General features: G+C 36.3%; 1 protein-coding gene across 2 annotated transcripts in view; it reads right to left on the reverse strand.

The window, feature by feature from the left end:
- Positions 1-6,544: 6,544 nt before the first annotated feature.
- The window catches only part of TMEFF2 (transmembrane protein with EGF like and two follistatin like domains 2), a 237,046-nt gene continuing 218,878 nt past the window's right edge, over positions 6,545-24,712 (reverse strand). The window contains exons 8-11 of one of the 2 annotated variants that reach the window (XM_079132593.1): positions 13,043-13,066; positions 12,518-12,641; positions 10,296-10,454; positions 6,545-6,927 (exon numbers count right to left, since the gene is read on the reverse strand). In XM_079132593.1, coding sequence (XP_078988719.1) covers positions 6,831-6,927; positions 10,296-10,454; positions 12,518-12,641; positions 13,043-13,066 — 404 coding nt within the window. In that variant the 3' untranslated portion in view covers positions 6,545-6,830. The remainder of the gene's footprint in view (positions 6,928-10,295; positions 10,455-12,517; positions 12,642-13,042; positions 13,067-24,712) is intronic. The other variant, XM_079132594.1, reaches the window with a different exon arrangement.

Below are 24,712 nucleotides of genomic sequence, written 5' to 3' on the forward strand. Positions count from 1 at the left end.
TGAAGAATGGAGCCACGTGCCTTCCGAAGGGCTGAGAGGTGCAGCACTAGGGCTTCCCTTCCCGTTTCTTTCTCAACCTCCACTTATAGAGCAGTCATTTTTCTCTTTCTACTCATCTTTTCAAACCTAAACAATACTTTCCAATGGTTTGCTCTGCTTGACAGTTCTGACCCATATATCCCCAGGCAGACTGCAAATGGATTTGTCTTCTGTAAGCAGGGACTAGTCTGCTTCCTTTTTTAGCTTGTCTTTTCTAATGCTACTCAGGACTGCTTTATGATCCCAGGATTTTGTTTTCCAAGTGCAGCCAGATCAGATACCATCCCAGCAGCCTGCATTTGTGATTGTCATGGCTCTTGCACAGTCCTGAGAGGGAGGGCTGGCCTCTGGGTGGAGGGCATAGGCTGTTCCTTTCTTCTTTATCTGTAGAGCAGATCTAGTGCTTTGGGACAAGGCTGCCGTGCAGAATATAAAGAATCTAATCTACATATCTCGAGGTCAAGATTTGTGAGGAAGAAAATATGCACATGACAGAACTTCCATTTTAAACACATTCTCTGCCTCACCCAGAAAAATCGTTCTTTGGAGTTGTGCCTTGGCCTCATTCTGCCCAGCTTGCCAAGCCAGCTCCTCTGCAAACCCCGAGTGCATAGCGGGTCAGCCTCCTTAGATTTCAGGGCAGGAGATCTTGCTGAGGACCCCACCTTTCTGCTCCCTGCTTTCTGGCTGCCATTTCACATTTTGAAACCCTGCTCAAATGCTTTAGTCTCCTTTGTTCTAGAAAAAACTATTTGAATAAACTGAGTCTTAAATTTTGTTTCCCATATTTGCCCGGTTCTGCTCCTGCCTATCCAGTTGTTTTCTATCTCTGTCCTGCTCACCTTGCCAGGACTTTTGGTTTCTCACTCAGTTCATTGTTGCTCACTGTCTTCTCTGCCTGTTCCTCATGTTGGCTTTTCTCACTCTGAAAGATTTTGTGTGACATGTCATAGTTCCGGAGGCAATGGAAGTGAATAGATGAAGTGACTTCTAGTTAAGAATGTTTTTCTCCACAAGTTAGTAAGGAGGTAAGTGTGTTTCCTAATGGCTAGTGAGTTTTTCTCTTTATCTTTGTTCTTATTAAAATTCTCCTTAAAATGACCCATAAAGCATGTAGTTGAATAGACTGCCCTTACTGGACTAGTTCATCCAGTTAAATTCAATGCCTTTTCTTTTTCTTTTTTTTTTTTTTTTTTGTTAATTTTTTTTAGTTGTTGATGGACCTTTATTTTATTCATTTCTTTATATGTGGTGCTGAGACTTGAGCCCAGCGCTTCACACATGTGAGGCGAGCTCTCTACCACTGAGCCACAACCCCAACCCTAATACCCTTTTCTAATAGCCAGCTTTAGCTCAGGTAATGAGTGGCAGCTATTTTTTGTACTCCCTTATTTGAGTAATAAAATATTTTTCTGTTGTTTTTATTTAATTTTATAAAGCGTGTACGTTTGAACAGATATTCATTGAAATTAAATCTACAAATACCATGATGTTTCTCTTGCCCTTGGTATGATAATGTTTTTGACTTATCTATATTTTCTAGTTTAACTGGTCAAGAAAGAATCACTTATTAATATATTTATTACTAATTTGTCATACAGTGGTAAAAAGTTGGGACATTACTCTGTATTGTTTCCACAAGAGCTGGAAAACATAAAGGCTCCTCTAAGTTCATGGAGGAGAATTAGGTTGGATTGTGGCAGAAAAAGGCTGTACCCAAGGATGGATGTTTCATGGGATGAAAAAAATAAAGGTGGTTGGTACTCTAAGCATGGGAGGAATCCCAGCAAGAGGAGACATCTACAGGCACGAAGGGCTTGAACCATCTTGAAATGCTTCCCAAAGAGAGGGTTTGTTTGTGTAGGTCCTGAGAGCTATGTGGCAATGGGATTGATCCCAAGGAACGGAGGGCCAGATCTCGCTCCTGCCTCTCTTGCTTTCCCCTATCATGCCTGAGTTTGGACTGCTCATTAGCACTGACTTAGGCTCTTATCCTGGATGGAATTTGGCTTGGAAAACCAAAGGGAAATACCATTTCCTTCATTTCTTACTTGATGCAAGAGAAATGGTGAAAATTAATTAAATAGCTAAAAGTATACAAGAAACTCAAGTTAACTTATTCATTATTACAGTTGATAGACATCAACCAAGATTTCATTCCCAGTGTAGGAAGGGAGATTTCTGTTCATAGTGAGGCTGGAAAGAGGCCTGACTGTGGACCAAGTGAGCAAACACATCACACTTACCTTCCCGGAGCTGATTTCAAAGGGCCATGTTCATTTGTAAAATTATGCACTGATCATTACTTTATATAATCCTTCATCCTTCCTCTATCCTTTACATAAGCTTCCTGGGGATGCTTAAAGATATCAATTAATTCATTATTAATACCCGGATGGTTAATTATGTAGGTGAAATATCTACTGTGAGGAAGAGTATTTGTTGGTGCAAGAGCTGTGTGACTTTGGCAAGAAGAGATCACATCTGAAGACAAATATTAGCAGAGTTTAATATGACTTTGAGATAGTCTCTGTCGTATTTCAGTTGTCTGCACTGGCTTCTTGAGAATCCATTCAGGGAAAGAGTTTGGTCCTGCAAAGTCACTGCAATATTGACTCACTCATCCTGCATGTTGAAACACACTGGAGGATTAATATCTGTTTTATCAGGATAGACCTATTTTTAAATAAAGAATGATTTCCTTTCTTGTTCAGACACAGTACCAGTGGATGCTTTTGGGAAAAAAAAATAAAACCTAGAGAACTGGATTGTGTTTTAACTCTATATTGCTATATTTCCTCAGAACCAAAATGAGCTTTCTCATCTCCAGGGACAAGAGGTACTCCTGGGAGTCCTCATGCTTGTTCAGTGCTAACTCTGATTGTATGATTCTCATCATCCATCATTTGGCTGATGAAACATGATTTCTTCTTCTTATATATTTACTTTTACAAAAAATATTTATCATATCCCTAAAAAATAATTCTCATACATTGAAAGTTTACTCTGTGCATGTCACTGTTCTGAGCCCATACTAGTCTTGTGGGACTGGGGAAGATCTTCTTTCTCCATTGTAAATATGAGGTGTAAAAAAATTACACCTAAGGTTAAATAGCACAGTGGAGCTTAGGCTGGGACCCACATCTCCCTTGTTTCAGAGGCCAACTTGTAAATATCATACTCCCATTGGAGACACCCAATCTCCACTAACCACAATGTCACCCTGAATCACCTCATTCATTTTTTTATTCTTTGAGCAGAACTTAAAACATTCCAGTGCTGTTTGTTGCTTGATGAATCCTCTTCTCTCACCACCCTCACCTCCTGTGTTACAAGGTAAGCCTGAGAGAACAGGCCTATTTCCTACCTCACTGCTATATCACAACACCTAGAATTGCATCTGACATGGTGTAGGCTCCCAATAAGTATCTGTTAAATAAATGGAAAAAATTGGCAAGCCATTAATTTTCTGGATTCTCATTGCTTCCAGGCTAAGGGCAAGACAGGCTTGTGTGGACAATTAAGGAGGAACTTGGGGAGTCCCATAACAGAATTAGGCGACTGCCAAGGGAGTTACAGAGGGGACACTACACTGACAAGCTGTTATTTGCTCTGGATGTTGTGAAGAGGAAGGTGTATTGAGAGTATGCAGGAAGTGTGGACAAGATCTTAGAAATAAGACAGCCAAGTGTGTGTGAGGAATAATGGAGTGTCACTCCATGAAGGGGCACAACTAGCCAGCCTGGAGAGTCCCCCAGGAATCCGAACTGACCAATACCATGGTCTGTGTTGCCTTCTTTATATTTTTTAATTTACCCTATCTCTTTCTTCAGATGGTGAGATCTTTTATGCAAGATACTAGGATGATCTGAGAGTGAATTCCTTTCAGGCAGGGACTCTGTCTTATTTATATTTTGTCATCTCATGGCCCAGCATAGTGCTTACAACTGGTGACCCTCAGTAAATGTACTGTGTATAATAAGTTCATAATGAATCAAGGAGTAAATGAATAAATGAGTGACGTGGCTTAGTAGTTGACAGTGTTTGAATTTAAATTTAGGATAAACAACAAAAATGATGTGGTCTTGGGCAGCATAGTACTTTTTTTCTTTGAATATATAAACTCTTGGAATTACAGAGATAAAGTGACCTTAGGTGAAGAAACCGAGGTCTGAGATGTGAAATGATTTGCTTGTGGATCCATAGCAAATTTATGGTCAATGTGGGACTTGAATTTAGAAACCATGACTGTCAGTCAAAACTGCTGTCCTCAGTTTCTGCCATATACTTCACTGGTCAGACGACACAATTTTGGTAGTTAGTGCAATCTGAACTTAAAAGAAGTCTATTGACAAAGTAGAATCAAGGTAAAGACAAGTGAGAATGATAATGATGAAGATGTGGGAAACATATCACATGAAGAGCAGATGAGGAAATTAAGATGTTTCATTTGGAGAAGAAAACAGTTGAAGAGGGCTAGGGTCTTTATTTCAAATACATAAGTCATTATTCCTTTCTTCTAGACAGTAAAAATAGGAGAGAGACCACAAAGAAGTGAATTTCAACTCAATGTGAGAAAGAATTGTTTAGAAAATTAGAATTGTCCAAGAATGAAATTTCAAATGATAAGAAATGTGCAGGTAATGGATGATTATCTGTTGGTACTGCATGATGAGTTCCTTTACATGAGAGAGAACGTTTCAGTTTTATTTCCCTAGGATCTTGAATAGTGCCTGGCATGTGGTATATGCTCATTTAAGACTTTTTACGCAGCTTTTAAAAGGAATTCCTTCAGGAAGAGGGTGAGCATGGAGGTGGGTGGGAGTGTACAAAAGAGTTTTCTAACACTTGGGTTTATGATCTTTGATAAAAATTCACATATAGTCAGGAGGCCGAAGCAGGAGGATCACAAGTTCAAGGCCAGTCTCGGCAACCTAGCAAGACTCTGCCTCAAAATGAAAAAATAAAATAGGGCATGGGATTAGGTCAGTGGTAAAGCACTCCTGGGTTTAATCTCCAGTGAGAGAGAGAAAAAATGATAGATAGTAATGCATCAATATTTAACCATGCAAGTCATTTTATACACTTACAAGCAAAAGTCATTGCAATATTTGTTTCTCCTTAACTCTACATATCTCAGTTGTTACTAAATTTTTTCTCCTCCTTTAGGAGGAAGAAGAGTTTGTTTGCCATAACTACTACCTTGCAAAAGATCTCAGGGTTAGTTTTATCTCTGCACATGTCAATCAAATGAAGCTTCCATGCAGCAGTGTAAAAGGAATTGTCTTATCCAAGTATTATAGGACTGGCTTATAGAAAAACTTGAGTAATGGTTATGCCAATACAGTCACACTCTTCAAACTAATGGTGGACCTGGAAAACCAGATTTTTCAAAGTCCTAAATCTCATTTATATTGTCACCTTTATATTTTAACAAATGCCTTATACATCACTTCAGAAAATTTATTTTTCACTGAATAATTTTGTATTCAGAATATATTGATCTGATATTTGTGTCCTTTTATTTTGGACATAGAACTGTCATTCCTTTTAGTAGACAGAGAGGTCATTTGAAGTATACAAAGAAAGCTATATTTAAATTTATTATATAAGTCATGGAAAGCTATGTGGAAATAAATATAATAAGGCAACTATTTGATTTGTTATTTTAATCTTATTCTTTGAGAACTTTCATAATTTATTTTTTTCCTAAAGTGGCCATACCTATTCATATGCTCAAATCAAACAAAAATCAACACCAGACTCCAGTAACATCCTTCAGATGCTGTGGAATTGTCTGTTTTCATGCAATATTATCATTGTCTTAATGACAACCTAAATAATGGTGTCTCATTAGTCATAAAGCTATTTATGGGTTATTTGGTTGTAAGCCTAACTTCTTCTCAAAAATATCATACTACAAATATAGGGAGGGCTTCTGAGAAGTCACAATTTTGATGATTCACTGATGTCATTAAATTTCCTCCCTCACTGTTAATTCCACTCACCTAAATGGAATAGATTTTTCCACTGTGTGTATACCTAATAATTAACTCACTTAGGATCCTTTGGATATGTACACTTAACTGGGAGCTTCTAAGGCTGCTTCCCAAATAAAAACCAATATCTTCTTTCCCTCTCCTTTATGAGTTATAAAACACTTTCCCTCCCCTTCTTCTTTGATCTAATTTATATGCCAGAGATTTTCTGCTCTGGGGATGAAAATGGAAGACCAGGGAAGAAAGTAGATGAAATAGAGATGATTCAAAGATCTGAAATATTTTATCCTCACTCGATATAAAGTAAATTATTTTTTCTCTTTTCCAATAACCATCATTTCCCTTGATCTTGGAATCACTCAAAACCTAGCCACTGAGTCCTGTATAAACTAATGTGCAGTCTCCAGATGTGGAAAGAGATGAAATACTGGCACCTGTACAGATTGTACTAGTGGGGTTATATTCAGAGTTATGAAATACCGCAGATTTAAGAATGCCAATTTGTTCTCATCACTGAGTATTTATTATATATAACAAATACATGGGAAAGAAAAACTATATTGTGTGATATAAATAGTTTATTTACATTACAGAAAAACATCAAGACAATGTATACTATTTCAAATATATCCATACATAATCAAATATAGCTGTAGTACATGTTTTCATTGGTGTAGATTACCACAAATGCAAGGCAACATGTGTAGATCTCTTGTCTTATCCTTTTGTCTATAATACTGTATTGTGAAGTCCAAGTTCTCGGTAGTCCAGCCACTGTGAAACATGCTCCCCTTAGATTAACCTCGTGGACGCTCTGGTTGTGTTGTCTGAACTGTAGTGCCCTGTATTTTGCTTCTGTCTGTGAATTCTGTTGCTTCTGGGGCATTTCCTAGAAGGTTGGAAAGTTTACAGATCTTAGTCCAATGAGATTACCTAAAGTTTGGTCCTACAATTACAGAGTGAAGCTGGTTAAGCAAATTATTAAAATGTCTCAGATGAAAGAATTAAGTACTAGTAGAAGCTGGAATTATTTTAGAAACTTTGTTTTGCTTCTCCTTGAGGTCGTCTTTAAGCTTCTGTTGAGAACTGAAGAACAGAAGTGGAAGTTGAAGAGGAATACATTTACCTTGTCCTCAAATGCTTACTCATTAAGGCACAATGAACAAACTCAGCACAATGCAATCAAGCAAGTCGTGAGCTCATCGCATCTTGCTTTAAAGGTCTTCAACAATTTCATATTCTAAATGTCTTAAAGATGAATGTTATATTGACATTTCAATTCCACGAGTTAAAATTCTATCACACCAGAAAATGAGCCAACTGTTAATACCTGATATATAATGGGAAGGAATATTGTTTTGGTTTAGCCTAATACCATTTTTGAGCATGAATACTATCAGCTGGAGACTTAAATGGGTACCAATTATGTAGCTTCTATGAAAAGCTAATATTCAGTGAAATTATCTGAAAATCTCTGATCTAGTATTTTTTCTCTTATAATAGAAGATTGCTTTGATCATGCAAGTAGGAACAATATAAAATTCTCATAAAATCCCATCATAACAAGCTGTGGGTTCTCAGAGAATATATACAAACACACACACATATATATGCAGACACGTACATAGTATACGTGTGTGTGGTATGTGTAAGTGTGTCTGTGTGTATAGATTGGTGCTGACATATACCTGTCATAAATGAACATGGAGCAGGAAATCACATTCCCAGAAAGTGGGAGATAAAAAGACTAAAAATCTAACTTCTCAACAGGACAACTCTTTATTTTGGAACGTGTCTCTAGTGTCCATATTTGTTGTGACACATATTATTTAGGAGGAAGGAAGGTGTTTGAAGATGAAGAAATAAAGCAAAATGAAAGATGATGGTAAAAAGATGAGAGAGAGAGAGAGAGAGAGAGAGAAGAAAGAGAAGAGATCAGGCAAGAAAGAAAATCGCAAAGAATGAGCAGATGTCTGCTTGGTGTGATTTTGTAAATGTTTTAGCACCTGGATATTATGAAATAAGTTTGGACAAGAAGTGTGCGGGATCACCAGGAAAGGAGGGTTTCAAGTGGGAGGGGGAATGGCCTAGTTAGGATGTTTGGTTTCTAGGCAGAATGAATAAAATGGATCTACCCAAGGTAGCTGGATCTGCGCAGTGGTGTGGCTCATTGACCAGTGTGACTCCTGGAAAGGCTTTGGAAGGTTTGGTGATCCAAGGACAGACTTATAAAGTACACTATACTAATGCAAATTTAGTTCAAATGCTATTGCTCCTTCTCAAAAATAAACATAGATTTTTGATCAGTTTTAACATGGAAAATGAAAAAGGCCATATGCTTGAAAATATGGTTTATTCTGATTTGGAGCTAAGAATCAGGCAAGGGGCAGTATGAGCAGTGGTTAAGGGTACAGGTATGACACCAGACAGCTGGACACTTCTTTTCTTATCACCCAACTCTGTGAACTAGATGCTTTGCTAAGTTCTCATACCTCAGAATCTCTACCTCAAAAATGAGGATAATTGTTTATTCTTTGTAATGTTATTAAATGTGCGTACGTGTATTTGTGCACACACAGTGTCTATACACACACATACACACACATGCACATGCACGCAATTTTTGGTGAAGAAAGAACCTTGTATATTGTATATCCCATTTGTTTTTATTATGTATAGGGATGGAACTGTAATTAACAGCGAAGTTGAAAATGTCTGCTGGAAAGTTTTGCCTTTTTAAAAAATATAGGAAGTAGCAAAAAAAGAAGGACTAAAAAATATATGAAGTAGCAAATTGTTATGATACCATATCCATCAAAGATGAGTTTTATTTTTCATGTACTGATGTTGCTTATATATTAGAAAGCTCAAGACCCTTAGGGTAGTAAGCACAGTCTTTTTGTGTTTTAGATTCTTTTCTATCTTTTCCTTTTTAATACTCAGTATTTTTGATTTCTTGAGTTATCTTTATGTTCCCCAGAATCTATTTTAATATAATCCATTGACTCACTTGCCATCTAAACATGAGAGTGGAGTTGATGAACTCAGCTTGGTTTAGAGCAGCGCAAAGCTGCAGTCGATGATCTTCCCTTAAGCCTGTAGGTCAGGTGAGGATTTATGAATCATATTTCGTTTTTTTCAAGAGCAAATGCCATACTTGTCCTCAAAGAAGACAGTGCAATACAGATAGTGAGGTGGATTATGGCCTTTATTTTCTAAAGGTACAATACTTTTTTATTTTCTTGTTCTTTGGAAATAATTTTTTGGGAATCATTTTGATTTACTGGAGAGCTATACAAATGAATGAAAGTGTAAATGCTTCATGGATTTGGCAAAAATCTTAAAGAACTTCCTTGGAACTTTTCAAAGGAGAGTGAAATCAGGTCAGAAAGAAGTATCTTCAAAAACATTTCTGGTGAATGATAGGCATTTGGCTTAGAATCTAATTCTTGGTTACCATGGATCTGCACACTAATTAAGTTAGGCAAGTCCCTGGTCTCATCAGTTACTCCAAGCCCAAAGTCAGACATTACATGGTTTGCTTTCCCGTTGAGACTGGATAGAACCACCATTCTCTCCCAACCTGTTCCTTAGGAAAACTTACCTTCTGATTGAACTGGGAGTTTGATATAAAAGTTTGTTGTGATATTTGCTGCATTGTATTAAAGATTCCATTATTGAAAGTCTTAATTTACTATAACCTAATCTTTCTCACTATACTGATTTTTTAATTTCTTGATAAAAATCTATTTTGTCATCTTAAGATACAAAGTATTTGTTTATATCAAGTATGTTAAGATTGTTATAACTGAGACTTACATTTAGAAATATAAGTGCTATATATGAGAGCTACAATTTAATATCTTTCTGGGCCTTGTATAAAATATACCTGCTTTTCATTTGGTGTACTGATCTGGATAGGTAAGGATACATTAGTCATTTACACAGACTGTTAGTTAAAAGAGAAAGATAAATTTAAACACAGGTTAGCATTGTTTGTTAGAGGGGCTAAAAAAGACCTTTGCTTATAAAATAAATCATCTTCATCATAATGCAAAAGCAAGAAAAATAGTTGTAGCAGTCCAACATGAAAATCCATGTCTTTCCATTTGGTTATTCAGAAGGTCTTTTGATGAGGAATCAGGACTTAGGGAGAATGGATAGCTGCGGAGTTTATTAAGACATTAAAACAGATCTCATTTTAAAAAAGAGGAACAATGCATCCCTTTATTTAAGTCACCAAGTAAAGTTACTGACCTTGTGATGCAGAGGACCACCACACAGATGACAGCTATCTGGACTGTTCCAATTACAGCTGCAATTAAGACGTACTGAAATCGTACCGGACCAGGAACAACATAGAGAACACTGTAGTCCTTTTTTTCACAGTGTTGTCCAGTATAACCAGCATCACACCTGGAAGAAATTATAGTACCCCATTACCTGTAGCTTCTGAATTCATTTTTATAGTTGACTGATAAGCATTGATTTTCACCATGAAATTAGAGGTTTTTTTTTGTGGGGGGGGGGGAGTTGGGGCGTGTTTCCTTTTCGGAATAAACACTACTTTGTAGATATGGTTCTCAGTTACTTATTTTCAACTTATCTGTAGTTTGGAAGATGTGAGGTTCCTTTTTATATTTAAAACTGAATTTTGAAGATAGCATTTTTAGACAAATTGTTTTTATGACAATAGAGGTAGAAGAGGATACACATTCAGAGATAATTATTCAGTTTTTATTTTTTAGATGAGCTTTACCTTTTATTTAATTTTCTCTTTAATCAACCTAAGCCAACACATATACTTGGGAAAAAGTTTGTTTCTCATCACATGGGAGGAAAAAACCCCAAAGAAAAGCATCCTCTATTATCAGGGAAAAATTTTTTTGAAAAACATTAAAACCAGAGGTACAGCAAGAGTCATTTATTTAATGTGCTAATCATAAAATCATGTTCTGATGTTGATGTTGAGGAGTTAGAGTTTGTTAGAAACAAGTAATTATTGTTGGATGCAGTGGTGTATACCTACAGTCTCAGCTACTTGGGAGACTGAGGCAGGAGGATCACTTGAGCTCAAAAGTTCAAAAGCAGCCTGGGCAAAAGAGTGGGATCCCATCTCAAACCCAAAAAGTAAATAAGCAAATAAATAGAAAAAAAGAGATTAAAGAATGAAAAGTAATTATGATGGTTAATACAGTTCTGCAAAACAGGCCCATGTATGAGTCGTCTGGGAACGAATGTTGTTGCCTCTCACTGACCCAACTACCAACCACGAGCTCAGGTAGAGCTCTGCATCTAAAATTAGCATTTGGCAATGAAATGAGGAAGCAGCTCAGGAAGAAAAAAATACTAAAGGGGATCGACTTGTCACTGATTTTTGTGGAACTATTTTAGTATTAGACTTTGAATTTCTCCTAACTATATCCTGAAGTCTTTGCTCTCTGCCTCAGGAAGGGCTTAATAATGAAGATTGAAGAGGAAGGTGGGAGCAGCAGGTAACAGTTTCAATATGTGCACTTTGTCTGGTTTCACTAGGGGGCAGGTGCTAGTGCCTATGGTGAAGGGAACCTAGAAGGGAGGACAGTGGTAGATGGGGGTAGGGAGAGAACCAGAAAGAATGTTTTTATGTATTTATATAGTAAAACTTCACCTAATTTGTCATATGCCACTTGTATGCTAATTTCAATAAAATACATTTTTTCCCACTTTGGCCATCTCTGAGATAATTATACTATGTTCCAGATAGAAATACTCATCAGATATTTATAAACCAAACCCAGAACCTCAATTTCTTGTTTTCTTTCCTTCCATTTTATTGTGCTTCACTTTATTGTGTTTACAAATACTGTGTTCTGTACAAATTGAAGGCTTGGGGGAAATCCTTTGTGGAACAAGTTTTCTTTGTGTCTCTACTACAGAATGTGACTAGTCATCTCACTCTGCAAGGCTTTGTGGATAGCAAATCCACAGGAAACAGTGAGTGCCAGGCAAAGCCAAGAATGATATTTATTAGGAGGTCTGAAGGACTTTTGAAATGATCACCTCCCCAAAGTAGCATTCACTCATTCGAGAAATATTTAATAAACAGTTTCAAGCACTGTTCTATGTTCAAGGAAAAGAGTACATAATAACGAGTAGCCTATATCTTTAAGGATATTGTAATGCACAATGTACAATCTTAAATTCCACTAGAAGAGTGTATAGGGCAATGTGTTACATGGTACTGGAGTGTGTAAGGCATACACATTTTATGGTTTCTGATTGCACAGCTGCCCTGGACATACACATATATGCACCTGCACACACACACACACACACACACACACATATGTGTGTGTGTGTGTGTGTGTATACAGGAGAGGCAGAGAGATGTTCTGCTGCTGATCACTCATTCAAGCTGAATGTCACCAAGCCTCCATAAACATTTAAAATTTAGTTTTACCTTATGCATTTTAAAAGTTTAGGACTGAAAACGTTACCTGCAAGACGGCTCCTGCATGTTGATGGAATGTTCACACTTCCCATGCATACAGAAGCCATTGTAATGTTCTGGACAAGGTATGTGGTGTTCTCTGGCAGTTTCTTCTAATTTGTTAGCATTCTCTGTGAATACGGATAAAAGCAAGCACCCCCTGTAAATACTTTCTTTGCCTAGTAAGATCAACCAGTACGTTAAGAAGCAAAGCTACAGTAGGCAAAGCTATTTAAAAGGGCAAGAACTAAAAGGCCATGCTTCTGAAGAAAGAGGGAGAAAGAATTGAAAGACAGACGTCTTTACAATTGTGTTTAGAGATGAAACTGCAAAATTGCCCAGTGCTTTTCATGCTTTTATGCAATTTCCTACATCTTTAACAGCCAGTGATGTTTCTATGAGTTGTCAGACAGCTTTAATTTTCCTTGCTTAGAGACTGTACATTGATCATAAAATAATCCAAGAAGAAATATTCTATATTTTGAATTTCAAAGCCCGGCATAATGTTCCTAAGAGTAAATTGCTACAATACCTTGATACTTTCTCAGTGTGATAGCTTAAAAGTTAAAATATGACCATGTTCAATTGTTAAACAGACATTTTTCCAAACCAAATGCAAATTTCAACAAATGTATTCTTTCAAGCTTTTAAAATCTACTGGGAACATGAATTTGACTAACATCTATACATTTTTTTATTGCTAAAATAAAATTATCAAAAGAGAAAATGTTAGTTCAGCATCATTTATGAATATTCAAACTATACATACTTAATGCTCCAAGTATATTTTAGTGCATACTATTTGACCAGTGTCAACAATGCTATTTGAAATTTAAACTCATAATAAAGAAAAACTTGTGTTCTTAAATGAACCATTTTAACTGTCATTAATGTTTATTTTTATATGGTTTTATAAAGATTTTTTATCTTTGTCTAAATATGCATACTTTATATTTATAATGGCTTCTCTAAGTAGCCCTCTGATCCTTTATTCTTTCATCTTATAATAAAAAGTTCTGTCTTTTTAGTTTCCTCTATAATCTAAATTCTGATATTCTTGAAACTGTCTGCCCAAACACATGAGAAATATGACTTTCCTGACTCCATTCTGCAGATATTCTTCAACCTAAATAAATTCTTCAACACCATAGTAATTGGTCTGCAGTAATGGAATATGGCAAGCTAAATACTATTTTTATGAAATGTATTGTTTCCTATTATTTCCACATAGGGATATTTTTTATTATAGTATATACTTATAATTTTAACTGGCAGTGATGGATGAACATATTCATCAGAATAAAAAATATGCCTCTGGTGTTAATAAATCAGACAAATATATTATTTTTGTTTAGGTAAAGCTATAAAATGTCTATACATTTTAAGACTAAATGCCATCTCCAAATAATTAAAAATTGAAATAAATTGTTAAATATGTTCAATGCTTTCTTGTGTAAGGTTATGTATACTGTCATGATGAGCAATATTTCAAGTTATGTACTCAAATTCATAAGGAATTTACCATATGCATGGTGGAGAGCTTATAGATGACATTTCAGTCATTTGTTTTTAATCTATGTCTCTTTAGTCAGGATGGTTGGCAATACTTTGCATTGTGATATTTCTACATTGGTCATTAGTACTAAAGTGAATGAACTGCTTTCATAGAGAAGACTACAAATATATAGAAATTTTGATCTTGGTTTCACCCCATTCTTTTAAGTTATTTTGTAATTTTGTGCATGGAATTTTGGTAGCAAATCTTACCTGTGGTAAGCAAACACAAGTACACTACTGGATAATATTTCCAACATAGGAACATCTGATAATAATGGAAACAGGGCAACCACGGTATTAAATGCATCTTTCAATGACTTGTGGTCATTCATGAATCCATGGAGAAAACATGGATTCATTCTGTACCAGACTAGGGGGCAAGAAGCTAGAGTGGTCTAACCATACACCTGCTGTTAAAGGAAACTGTAGCGGTGGGGGTTTACAGACCACTGCTGATGCAATGAGCCAGCACTGATTTTCACTCTTATTTCTGGATCTTCTTCCCATAACACACTAGTCAACAGTTCTATTTAGGGTTCGTTAGTTACCCTTCAGTGCTTCTGCACACCTGCATGGAGGAGAATTTTCTCCAACTTTCCTATATTTCAGTTATACATTGTCTTTTCAGTCATAGCATTTTCAAGCACATCTTATTAGGGCTATTTTTCTTTCTGTCAGCTGTAAAAGAAGATCAAGATTTTTTTAACTCAAAATCCATTTTTTAGACTATTTTACTTTTAATGCAGTACCTCACCCCAAACTGACAGTTTGTTTCTGCATTGGAACCACATCCACAATTATGAACTGAAGTCAAAGGCAAAATAGGAGTGTATTTGAATGAGATATTGCCTTAGTGTGGTAAGAGCTGTATATTTTTACAAAGTTTATTATCCAACCAGAATGATCACATGGGAGGAGAATAGTTTTCATCATAAAATCTGCTAATTAGTTTACACCATTTCTTATGAGCTCAGAGTGCTCTGTTTTGCTGCTCATAGGATACTGTCAAATAAGAAAGTAGAAAGATTGAAAATAAATGAGTAGAAGAAATGATCCCTGGGCAAGAAAATGAGGAGTCATCAATATATGTCAACAAATTTATAGTCAATCCAACCAAGTAAACCAGTTGATTGAAAACCAGAATATATAATCACTTCTAGTAATGCAATAGACATACTTTAGAAATGAGATTTAAGTATATTAAGAAGAAAAGAAGCACAGAAATCTAATATGCCCAACAAATATGAGTATGCGCCATGGTGAATATCTGCCTTCCTGAAGTTTATGTAAAAGTGGGTATTCAAACACTAATAAAGCATTTAAATATTTAAAATTATATAAAAATGATACTTTGGAAGCCTGCATGTTTCCTCCAGTGGCTGATGACTTAGACATCGATTTCTCCAACCTCCATTTAAAGAGGTTTAAAGTAAGGGTTGAGCTCTCTCTTCTAAGAGAGATAGTGGTGATATTAGAAACTCTTCATGTCTCTGTTTAAAATCCTCAACCAGTTTCCTGTTCAAATGTTTATAAGTGGTTTGTTCTGAAAGAGATCTTGACCCTTTTATGAGATAGTTTCTGCTGTGACTTGAGTTATTTGCAGCAGAGCTAATAGGGCTGTATATGCCCATTGCTAGTCAACCCTTGTCAAGTGCTGTTGAAGTGGGCTGTTCTATATAGCACAACTACACATATTGTTTCTACCTTAGTACTTGCAAGGAAAGAGATAGGGAAAGCCAAAGAGACAGACAAAGAAGGGCAAATGACAAAGCCTTACCTAACTGCAAGTCAGTTATGCTAAGTGGGTACAAAGGGAGTAGAGACAGACTGCTCAGCACCTCAGACTTAATACAGCCCAGAATGGGGTGGTGCATGTGTGCACGTGTGTGTGTGTGTGTGGGTGGGTGGGTAGTGCATGTGTACACGTGTGTGTGTGTGTGTGTGTGTGTGTTTACTATTACTCCTCACTTTCTTTCCCCCAAAACCTGGAAATATAATGTTCAGAGAATTAATCCATCAAGGCATCACATTATGGGTCAAAGTAGAGATATGACTAAGTGAAATTGCACTAATATTCTATTTCTAAACTCTATTTCTAAAGAAAGAATGCTTCTGTTTGGATAAGGGTTAGAGCTTGACCAAACAAGTTTTGAAAGTCAAGTTATGTTGTCTATTCTATTATGTCCTGGAAAGACGACCTAAACCAGCAAACCTTGAGTCTGGTCCTCTTCAAAGACAGACAAGCTTTATATTCTAGTAGTGTCTTGTGCTAGTAAGTGTTTCACTGTCAAGCCATTTCTCTTGTTCTGGTGCCCTGCTCTAAAGTCTTAGAATGATTCCACTTTTATGTAGCATACAACATGAATATCTCATCCATTTGACAGTTCTGTGTTTAACTTGAGTTGACTGGTTCTGAATTTCTGTGTATTTTCTTTGCGGTAGTTTTCTTCATTCAGCTCTCTTAGTTCTGGAGTTCTGTAAGCTCAAACTAATGAGAAGATTAAACTTCATAAAGGCCAGAAGATGGGCCCCTACTCATTGCATATTATGTTGGGGAGGCCTTTTGGGGCTGGCCACATAATATTTTTCTGGTGACTCTCTCACATTGCTTTCCTCAGGCCTTTCTTCCAAATGTACACAAATCCCCTAGGTCACTGATTCCCCAGGGGCTGATTCTATGTAAGGATTTCAGAATAAGTTGGCAAGATCCTCAAAAGAAGAGGAAACATCAAGGATTCAGTGGATATTTGAGAGAGGCAGATTTCTACCACTCATTTTTAAGCAACTAGAGCTGTTTATTAGGTGAATATATTCATTGTGTGGTGAAGAAGTGTTCTGCCAGTATTAAAAAAGAAGTTCTAGTACCATTTCTCAGAGATGTTGTATGCTGTTACTGTATGGTAGCTTTTTTTTTTTTTTTTCCCAGATTTCTAAATTCTTTCAACTCCCAAAATAATATTTATTTCTGTTGGTAATATTTACTTATAATACATTACTAAGAGGTGTTTGCTAATATTTACTGTAAAATGTTGTTTTTTTACATCCTAAGAGAAAGAAATAGAGAAATAGGGATATTAGATATATTAAACAAAGGACATCATTTTTTCTTTAATTACGGGGGCACCTTACTTTTTAAAAGGATGTAAAACATCCTAAGTTTTCACTATGTCTATAATCCCAATGTTATAATGTTAAGTGATAATTGTTATGTATTGTTTCCTTTTAGTGAACAATGTTTGTGAATCTAAACTCACTTGTTAACATCATCCTTTAACATCACATTTTATCTTGACAAGCATATGTGTATGAATAGTACAGACTGGTTTATTATATTTTCAACTATCTTCCCCTGTAGATAAATGAAATGTACCATGCTGTTCTAGAAAAACAAAACCTTTGATGTTCAATAGTGATATATTGCTATTTTCTTTCTTTCTTTCTTTTTTTTAAAAGAATTCCAAATAGGCCAGGTACAGTGGCATATATTTGTAACCCCAGCAATTTGGGAGGCTAAAGCAGGAGGATCATGAGTCATGAGTTCAAAGCCAGCCTCAGCAACTTAGCAAAGCCCTAAGCAACTTAGTGAGACTCTGTCTCACTAAAAAATAAAAAGACCTGGAGATGTGATTCAGAGGTTAAGCAACCCTGGGTTCAATACCAAGTACCCTGTGTACATATATGCACACATATACATGTACACATACATATATCATAGTTTTATTTTTATAATGCATCAAGGCAAAAGGATTTGTATCAGAGGGTAATGAGGCCCCAGTAACCTAGGTCTCATCCATTTTCCATATTTAATAACAGTACAGGGAAACTTCGGTAGTGAATCATTGATATTCTTGCCCATGTTGTGGTCACTTGGGTTACCTTTACTTACTGCTCTATCTCCTAATCAATTTGAAAATGATTTTATTTAACCAAGTAGGAAAAGGAAAATATCTAACTCTATTATATTTACATTATGCCTGGGATAGAATAAATTATGAATTTGAAGTGAAACCATGCTTGTCCCCCTTGTTGATTGGAGTTGGTCTCGAGAAGATATTCAATTCTTATGATTTCCTCTCCTTATCTTATCAGGTATAAACATATGAGGTGGCAGTAAAACCTCATATCTAACTTGAATTGCAGTGGAAATTTTTTTTTTTAAGATCAGAAAATGTTCTTACTGAATAAGTTCTGAATGTAATGCAATATGAGTTCTTGCAAACTAACCAATTCCATAATAGCCTCACCTGCTGTCATAGTTTCTTCAAGGCATAGATGAGTAGATGAGAAGAGTCTCTCCTTTTTTAAGCCTCTAGGACAGAGACTCAAATAGAATGTGAGCTAAAAGTGACAGCCTAGCACAGGGGGACAGAGGCATTTAAGGACACAATCAACTCTCAAGTTTTGTGAACAGCAGAGATCCAATCATAACATTCATAGTTATTTAATCTCTGTTAAAGATTTAGAAAAATAACTCTTCCAAACAGAAGCCAAGTCCTTCAAATGCCTCAATTTCAACATTTCTTTTGCAAGTTGAATGTTATCCCCTTTTATAGAAGAATAATTGAAACCACTTGGACCTGAAAATTTGTTAAGCAGTGGCTTCGGTTGGGAGCAGTATAGATGAAAATGCAGAAAAAATTCTTCTAACCCACAAATAATTGATAAGGCACTAATACAAAATGTGGAAAGCGGTATCCATATTTACCATTTGTATATATGCTTACTGGATATAAAATTAAAATGGAAGAAAACTAATTTTCATGTCATTACATTCTCAAGCAAGGCCTTGATGGCATTTTTGGGAATTGCTCAACTTTAAATTGGAAAAAATACCAAAATCTGAAACATATGTAGTAATCTGGGGATGTGGGTGACTGAAATATAACAATGCCAGATGATTATTTGTATCATTTTTTTACTATTTCAGTTTCTACTGGTAATATATGTCCATTGATAAACAGTGAAAAATCTGTGTGAAATCTTGGGAGAGAAATGTGTGTAATATTTTAATTTATGACATACAAATATAATTATTGTTAATTCAAGGATTTGGCATACCAAGATTTATACAGATTTAGTTAGAAATTCTGGACCTCCAAGAAAATAGGAAAATATAATTTTTTACTTCTATTAAGAGTAATATGTGATAACTCTTAGGCGTTTATTCTAATATTTTGATTCAGAAATGCTCTGCCTGCCGTCAGATGGCAGCGCTTAGAGAGAAGAATACAGGCCACTGGGAGAAGATGTGTTCCGCCTCCAATGGTCCTCTTCAAACTTCACCAGTCAAGAACCTATTAACTCTCAGCAGTGGGTAACTCTTATGGGTTTAGAGGATTTAGCTTGAAGATCTTTTAAAAATACAATATTTTATGGAACTTTAGATGGTTTTGACAACATTTCGTAAATATCAGGCCTTGGGAAGAGGTAGGGATCTATGGTTCATTAGCCTCTTGAGAGTCCAGAGCTGGAGTTGTCCTAAGCTTATCAGGGGCAATTTGCTACAGCTTTCCCCACTGAGCTTTTGCTGCAGCATCCTTCTTGCTTCCAAGCTGTTCTCAGAAGACAAAGTTTGCTATAAACCTTAGAGAAAGAAAATAATCATGGGGATCCATGTTATCGCCGGAATACTTCCCTTCTTTTGTCTTGAACTAAGCCTATGCATTTCTGGCCAAATTTATTTGCTTAGTGGTTAACCTGCATGTCCCTTCTTAACAAGTGTCTCTGGTGACAATTCTGAAAATGACACTAAGAGACAGCAAAAAACAAGCAATGAGCTCAGGTCCCATCCATTTTAGCTGTCTGGACTGTGTGAGTCAAGCTGTTTTCTTCTTAGGCTACATATGCAGAAATTGATGGGAAAATAATCAAGATAAGCCTTATCAGGTGACACATTTGTTTTTCTCTGTGACCTGAAGTTATGAACCCTCAGAGAGCGAAGACAATTGAAAGTGGAACATTTATTGGAACATAGTGAAAGCAAAGAGTTTAATAACATAGAAAGGACCACAAAAAAGAAAAACTCAGAAATTTATTATATGAATACTTCTTGAGTCAATAAAATGTGCCTGTCCTGTGTTACATGCTTTATATGCTATATCTTTTGTTTTCCAATGATTTTGCCTGTTGTCTTCTAAACACAGTCAATAAAACAGGTTAAGATGATTTTACATATATATATATATATACACAATATTATATATAACAATGTATTATATAATTACTTCAGAATCCACAACAGGATTATCATTGTGTTACTACATAACATGATAAAAATATGTTCCTTATAATAGACTTCCTCAAGGTAGATTTGTAAAATTACCATTTTGCATACTTAAAGAAAGTCAGGAATTTACATAATCGATAAACAGAACTGAGGTCAAAGTTGGTGCTCTTTTCAGTGTAACAAACAGACCATTCATGTAGTTAGAACTTACTAAAACAAGACAACATCTAACCTCCATGTTTTGTTTAGTATTTTCCCTTTAAGACTGCTGACTCTTTATCCCACCTAGATCCTATTGCTATTCTGAAAATTGATTGCTTTCTTCTTTCTTCCTTTGTTCCCAGGAGAGGTATCTAGTTCAAGGCCAAATCTTTGTGAATCCCTTCTATTATCCTCTAGGGCTCTTCCATCAATTTTCTCCTCTCTCTCCTGTATTTCCAACTCTCCCTCAATCTTTTCTCCCTCTTGTTTAAATATGTTAAAATGTCTTCTTTCTTAAAATTAAATTTTAAAACCTCTCTCAATCCACGTCCCTTGGCAGACCTTTTGTCTGCTTTTCTCCTTTTATAGCTAAGTTTCTTAAAATGTTGTCTCTGCTCTTTTTCTTCACTATGGCACTACCTTCCGTCCATTCTTCATAACCTGTGTCTCTCTGAAACCCTTCAGAGAAACTGCTATCGTCAGGTCAACAGAAGCATCTCTGACGCTAGGCCACGTTGTCTCTCCCCAGATTTCAACTGTTTCAGTAATATTCAATACAGTTGACCACTTTCTCCTTTTAAAAGCCCTCTTTTCCCTGGGTTTTGTGACAGCACCTACCTCTTTTTTATTTTTGCTTATTTCTTCATAGTCCATTTTGTGGGCTTCTACTTTCCAACTGATCATAAATGTTGATGGTTGCCTAAGGTTCTTCTCTTCTTACACTTTGAACATTCTTTCTGTGAGACAGCTCATCCTCATTCAAGTCTTTCATCGTCCCTTACCTACCACTGACTTCAAAATATTTATTAGTCAGCCCAGATAACCTTTTTATAGGTGATAACGCCTTTATGGAGTTTCATATCAATATACAAGGGCTCTGAGTCTCTCAGTGACCTCAAACTCATCAGGTTCTCCTCCCACTGCCTCCCCCAGCTCCTTTGCCTAGAATATTCACCCATTTATTGACTCAAACCAGAAATTGGGGTTTCACTTTCAATTTTAACTGAGTAAATCACCAAGTACTGTGATTTCTACTTCTTAAATACCATCCAAATTTTCTTGCTCTACATTCTACTCCTACTCAATCACTTAAATCAGATTATCACTATTCAGGAAATCATTAATCTTGCCTCCAATCTTACCAGCCTCCCCCAAAATGATTCTGCATACTACATCCAAAGTGATCTTCCTAGAAGAAAAATATAAATGCATCATTGCCTTTCTTAACCACCCTCCTACAAAGAAACAGTTCTAAAATTATTCCTCTTTATCTCCTCAAAGAATCAAGTTTTCGTATTACTTAGAAGGCTGTTCAGAATCTGGTCTCAGCTTCTCATCCTCACCTTCTGTCAATCTCTTATATATCCTCCTACACTTAGGATAGGAAACTTCTTTCTCCCTGCTGGGCCTTTACCTATGCTGTGCAATGCTCACCCCCACCCCTACTGGTCCAAATCCTACTCATTGTTCTGGTCTGTTCATTGTCATTCTTCCTTTAAGAAGCTTCTAGGAAGTTCTCCCCTGCCCTTCAGTCTGGGCTCACTGACCCTGCTACTTAAAGTCACTTCCTTCTCCTAGCACTTTCACACTAAATATTCATCATTGTTGACTTCTTTGTGTGACACATTAGTTCAGAAACTCCTTTGGAAAGGCAGGTAATGTACTTGCTTTTTAAAAAATTCTGTTGTAATATGTACAACATAGCACAAAAAAAAAAAAAAAATGTAGTTTTTAACTAAAGCACTGTTTCCATAGATTTTTCCACTAGCATGGTTGCCCAGAATTGAGAAGCTGCCAGAAAATATCCAGAAATTGTTATCAGTAGAAAACGAATCTTAATCTCATGTCATGGCAGCAGTGTTTTGTAGGTGAGGGTAGCACGTCAGGAAATGATTAGAGGGACAGTTGGATCTATCTCATGAAAGAATGTCTGCTGGAGGGTTTGGCTACAGACTCTGTAGAAATGGATTCATAGGAAGGAACTTGATTTCTTCTTTGCACAGCCTCTGGTGGGGCTGATGGAGAAATGAGCACATTATCTAGATTTAAAAATATTCCCTCTTGTAAGCATGGATGGGTGATTCTAAAATGAAAGATTTATAACCATTTTTATTTAAAGATTGAGGACTATGGGAACTTTGGTTCTTCTAGGTGGAAAATTGACATCTTGTATATATGTCGTACTGTAAAAGTCACACTGGAACTAGTACCACCAAATGTGAGTTTATAGATTCTAATCTGGCCATTCATACTGTGTCTATGGTATTATCCAGAAGTAAGAAATGTGGAACTTTCTTAGGACAATAAAGAAGGAAACTTCTATTTAAAAATGAAGTAAAACAAAACAAACACACAGGCAAATTCACTTTAAAATAGAAACTAGAATTATGAATTTATAAAAAATTTCCTTTAGTTGCTTCTGAATATAATTGTGCATTCATCCTCATACTCAAGAATATTTTACAGTGATAGATGATAAGCATCAAAACTATAAGTGCAGATACCCTTGATGATATTACAATGAATAAGGCTGGCAATCAGTTTGGTTTTCTGAAAGAGCACTTGACAAGAACTGGAGAACTTTAATCATTTCTTAAACTAAGGCACTAAAGTATAACTTCTACTCTTCAATAGGCTTTCATGAACAGAGTCTCAAAGGTGCTTGAGAAAAAAAACACTAGCAGTGGTGTATAAATCTGTATGGAAACTTTAAAAACTGAACTTCTGGAAAAAAAATGAAGGGAAATAAATAAAAAGTTTCATAAAATCGTTGTGAAAGAACTTCTAGTATCTGGAAATGTTTTGTATTATTTCAGTGGAATATTTAAGTTTAATGTTGAATTCTTTTTTTTTTTTTTCCTAAAATGGGACCTCATGAAAGGTCATTACTGGCTCCTCCCCTCACTTTGGTTCCTTTTAAAAATTTTTAAACATTTATTTTACTTGTTGATGGACCTTTATTTTATTCATTTATTTATATGCGGTGTTGAGAACTGAACCCAGCGCCTCACACATGCCAGGCAAGTAAGTGCTCTACCACTGAGCCACAACCCAGCCCTCATGTTGAGCTCTTAAACATTAATAAGCTGCCTAGTCTAGAAACTATTGACAGCCACAGTAAGGTATGCTATGCCATGCTAGACACCTGAGCAGCACATTGTATTTGGATGTTACAGGATCATACAAGACACTTGTTGCTCTGACAGCCCTCACAAAAGTATATGTATATGTGTGTGTGTTTTGTTTGTACACAGTTCTACTATGATCTTATAGGAATAATGAAATTTATTGAGATAAAGTGTAATGGTCATTTCAGCTTACCAAAATTCCTCTTTTGAGGACAACATTGCTTGTTCTAGTGCAGACTCAACTCCACTGATGTGAAAAATAGACTTCCAAGTTTTGGTTCTGATCAACAGAATCAGAATCACTAGCTGAGGGTCCTGAATCTGTCTTTTACAAAAAGCATTCCAGGCAATTCTGACAGTTAGACAACGTGTATCACTATACTCTTCTCAACCAGCCATTTCTCTTCCTTTTTCTTAGTCATGGAATGTTAGGTTTTCCTGGCTCTGGATTCCCCTTACTTCCATTGGTGACTGCCCTGTGCATAGCCCACCTTTCTGGTCTCAAGTCCGTCTCAGCTCTTGAGCTCCTGGCTCAGTGGAGATCTTAGCTGTGATCTGAGCATTATGGCAATGGTTTTTCCTTTGCTGCTCTCCCCACATCTACCCCTGCATGTCACAGGAGTCTTCAAGGGCCTTCAGCATGCCAACTTTCCTTAACATTGGCAGTCAGCTTTAAAGATTCCTTTTGGAATGTCTGTGCCTCTTTTGAGAACCCAACACTCAAAGAATAGGCTGTGTGTCTCTAACAAGTGCCAACATCTGCGAGACTTCTAAATTTTGTCAAATCTCATATGTGTTGAGACCATCTTTTTCAAATCTCCAGGCGTCTTTAATGACTCTGTTAGATAACTAACAGAATAACAACAAGAACTCCCTGTGTGAAAGCAAATGAAGCATCCTCTTGTACAGGAACAAATAACACAGCTGAGAAAGGGTGAAGATTACACCAACATTTATGACTGCTTCAATTTCCCACTGGGGGTGAAGGCATATTGACCCATGTTGATATCTATATAGGTTCAACTAGTCTGTGGAAAGGATAAAGTCATAAGAGATCAAGAGGGGCTGCAAGGAATGCAAACAAAGGGAA

Source organism: Sciurus vulgaris, assembly GCF_902686455.1.
Source record: "Sciurus vulgaris genome assembly, chromosome: 3".
Classification (NCBI taxonomy): domain Eukaryota; kingdom Metazoa; phylum Chordata; class Mammalia; order Rodentia; family Sciuridae; genus Sciurus; species Sciurus vulgaris.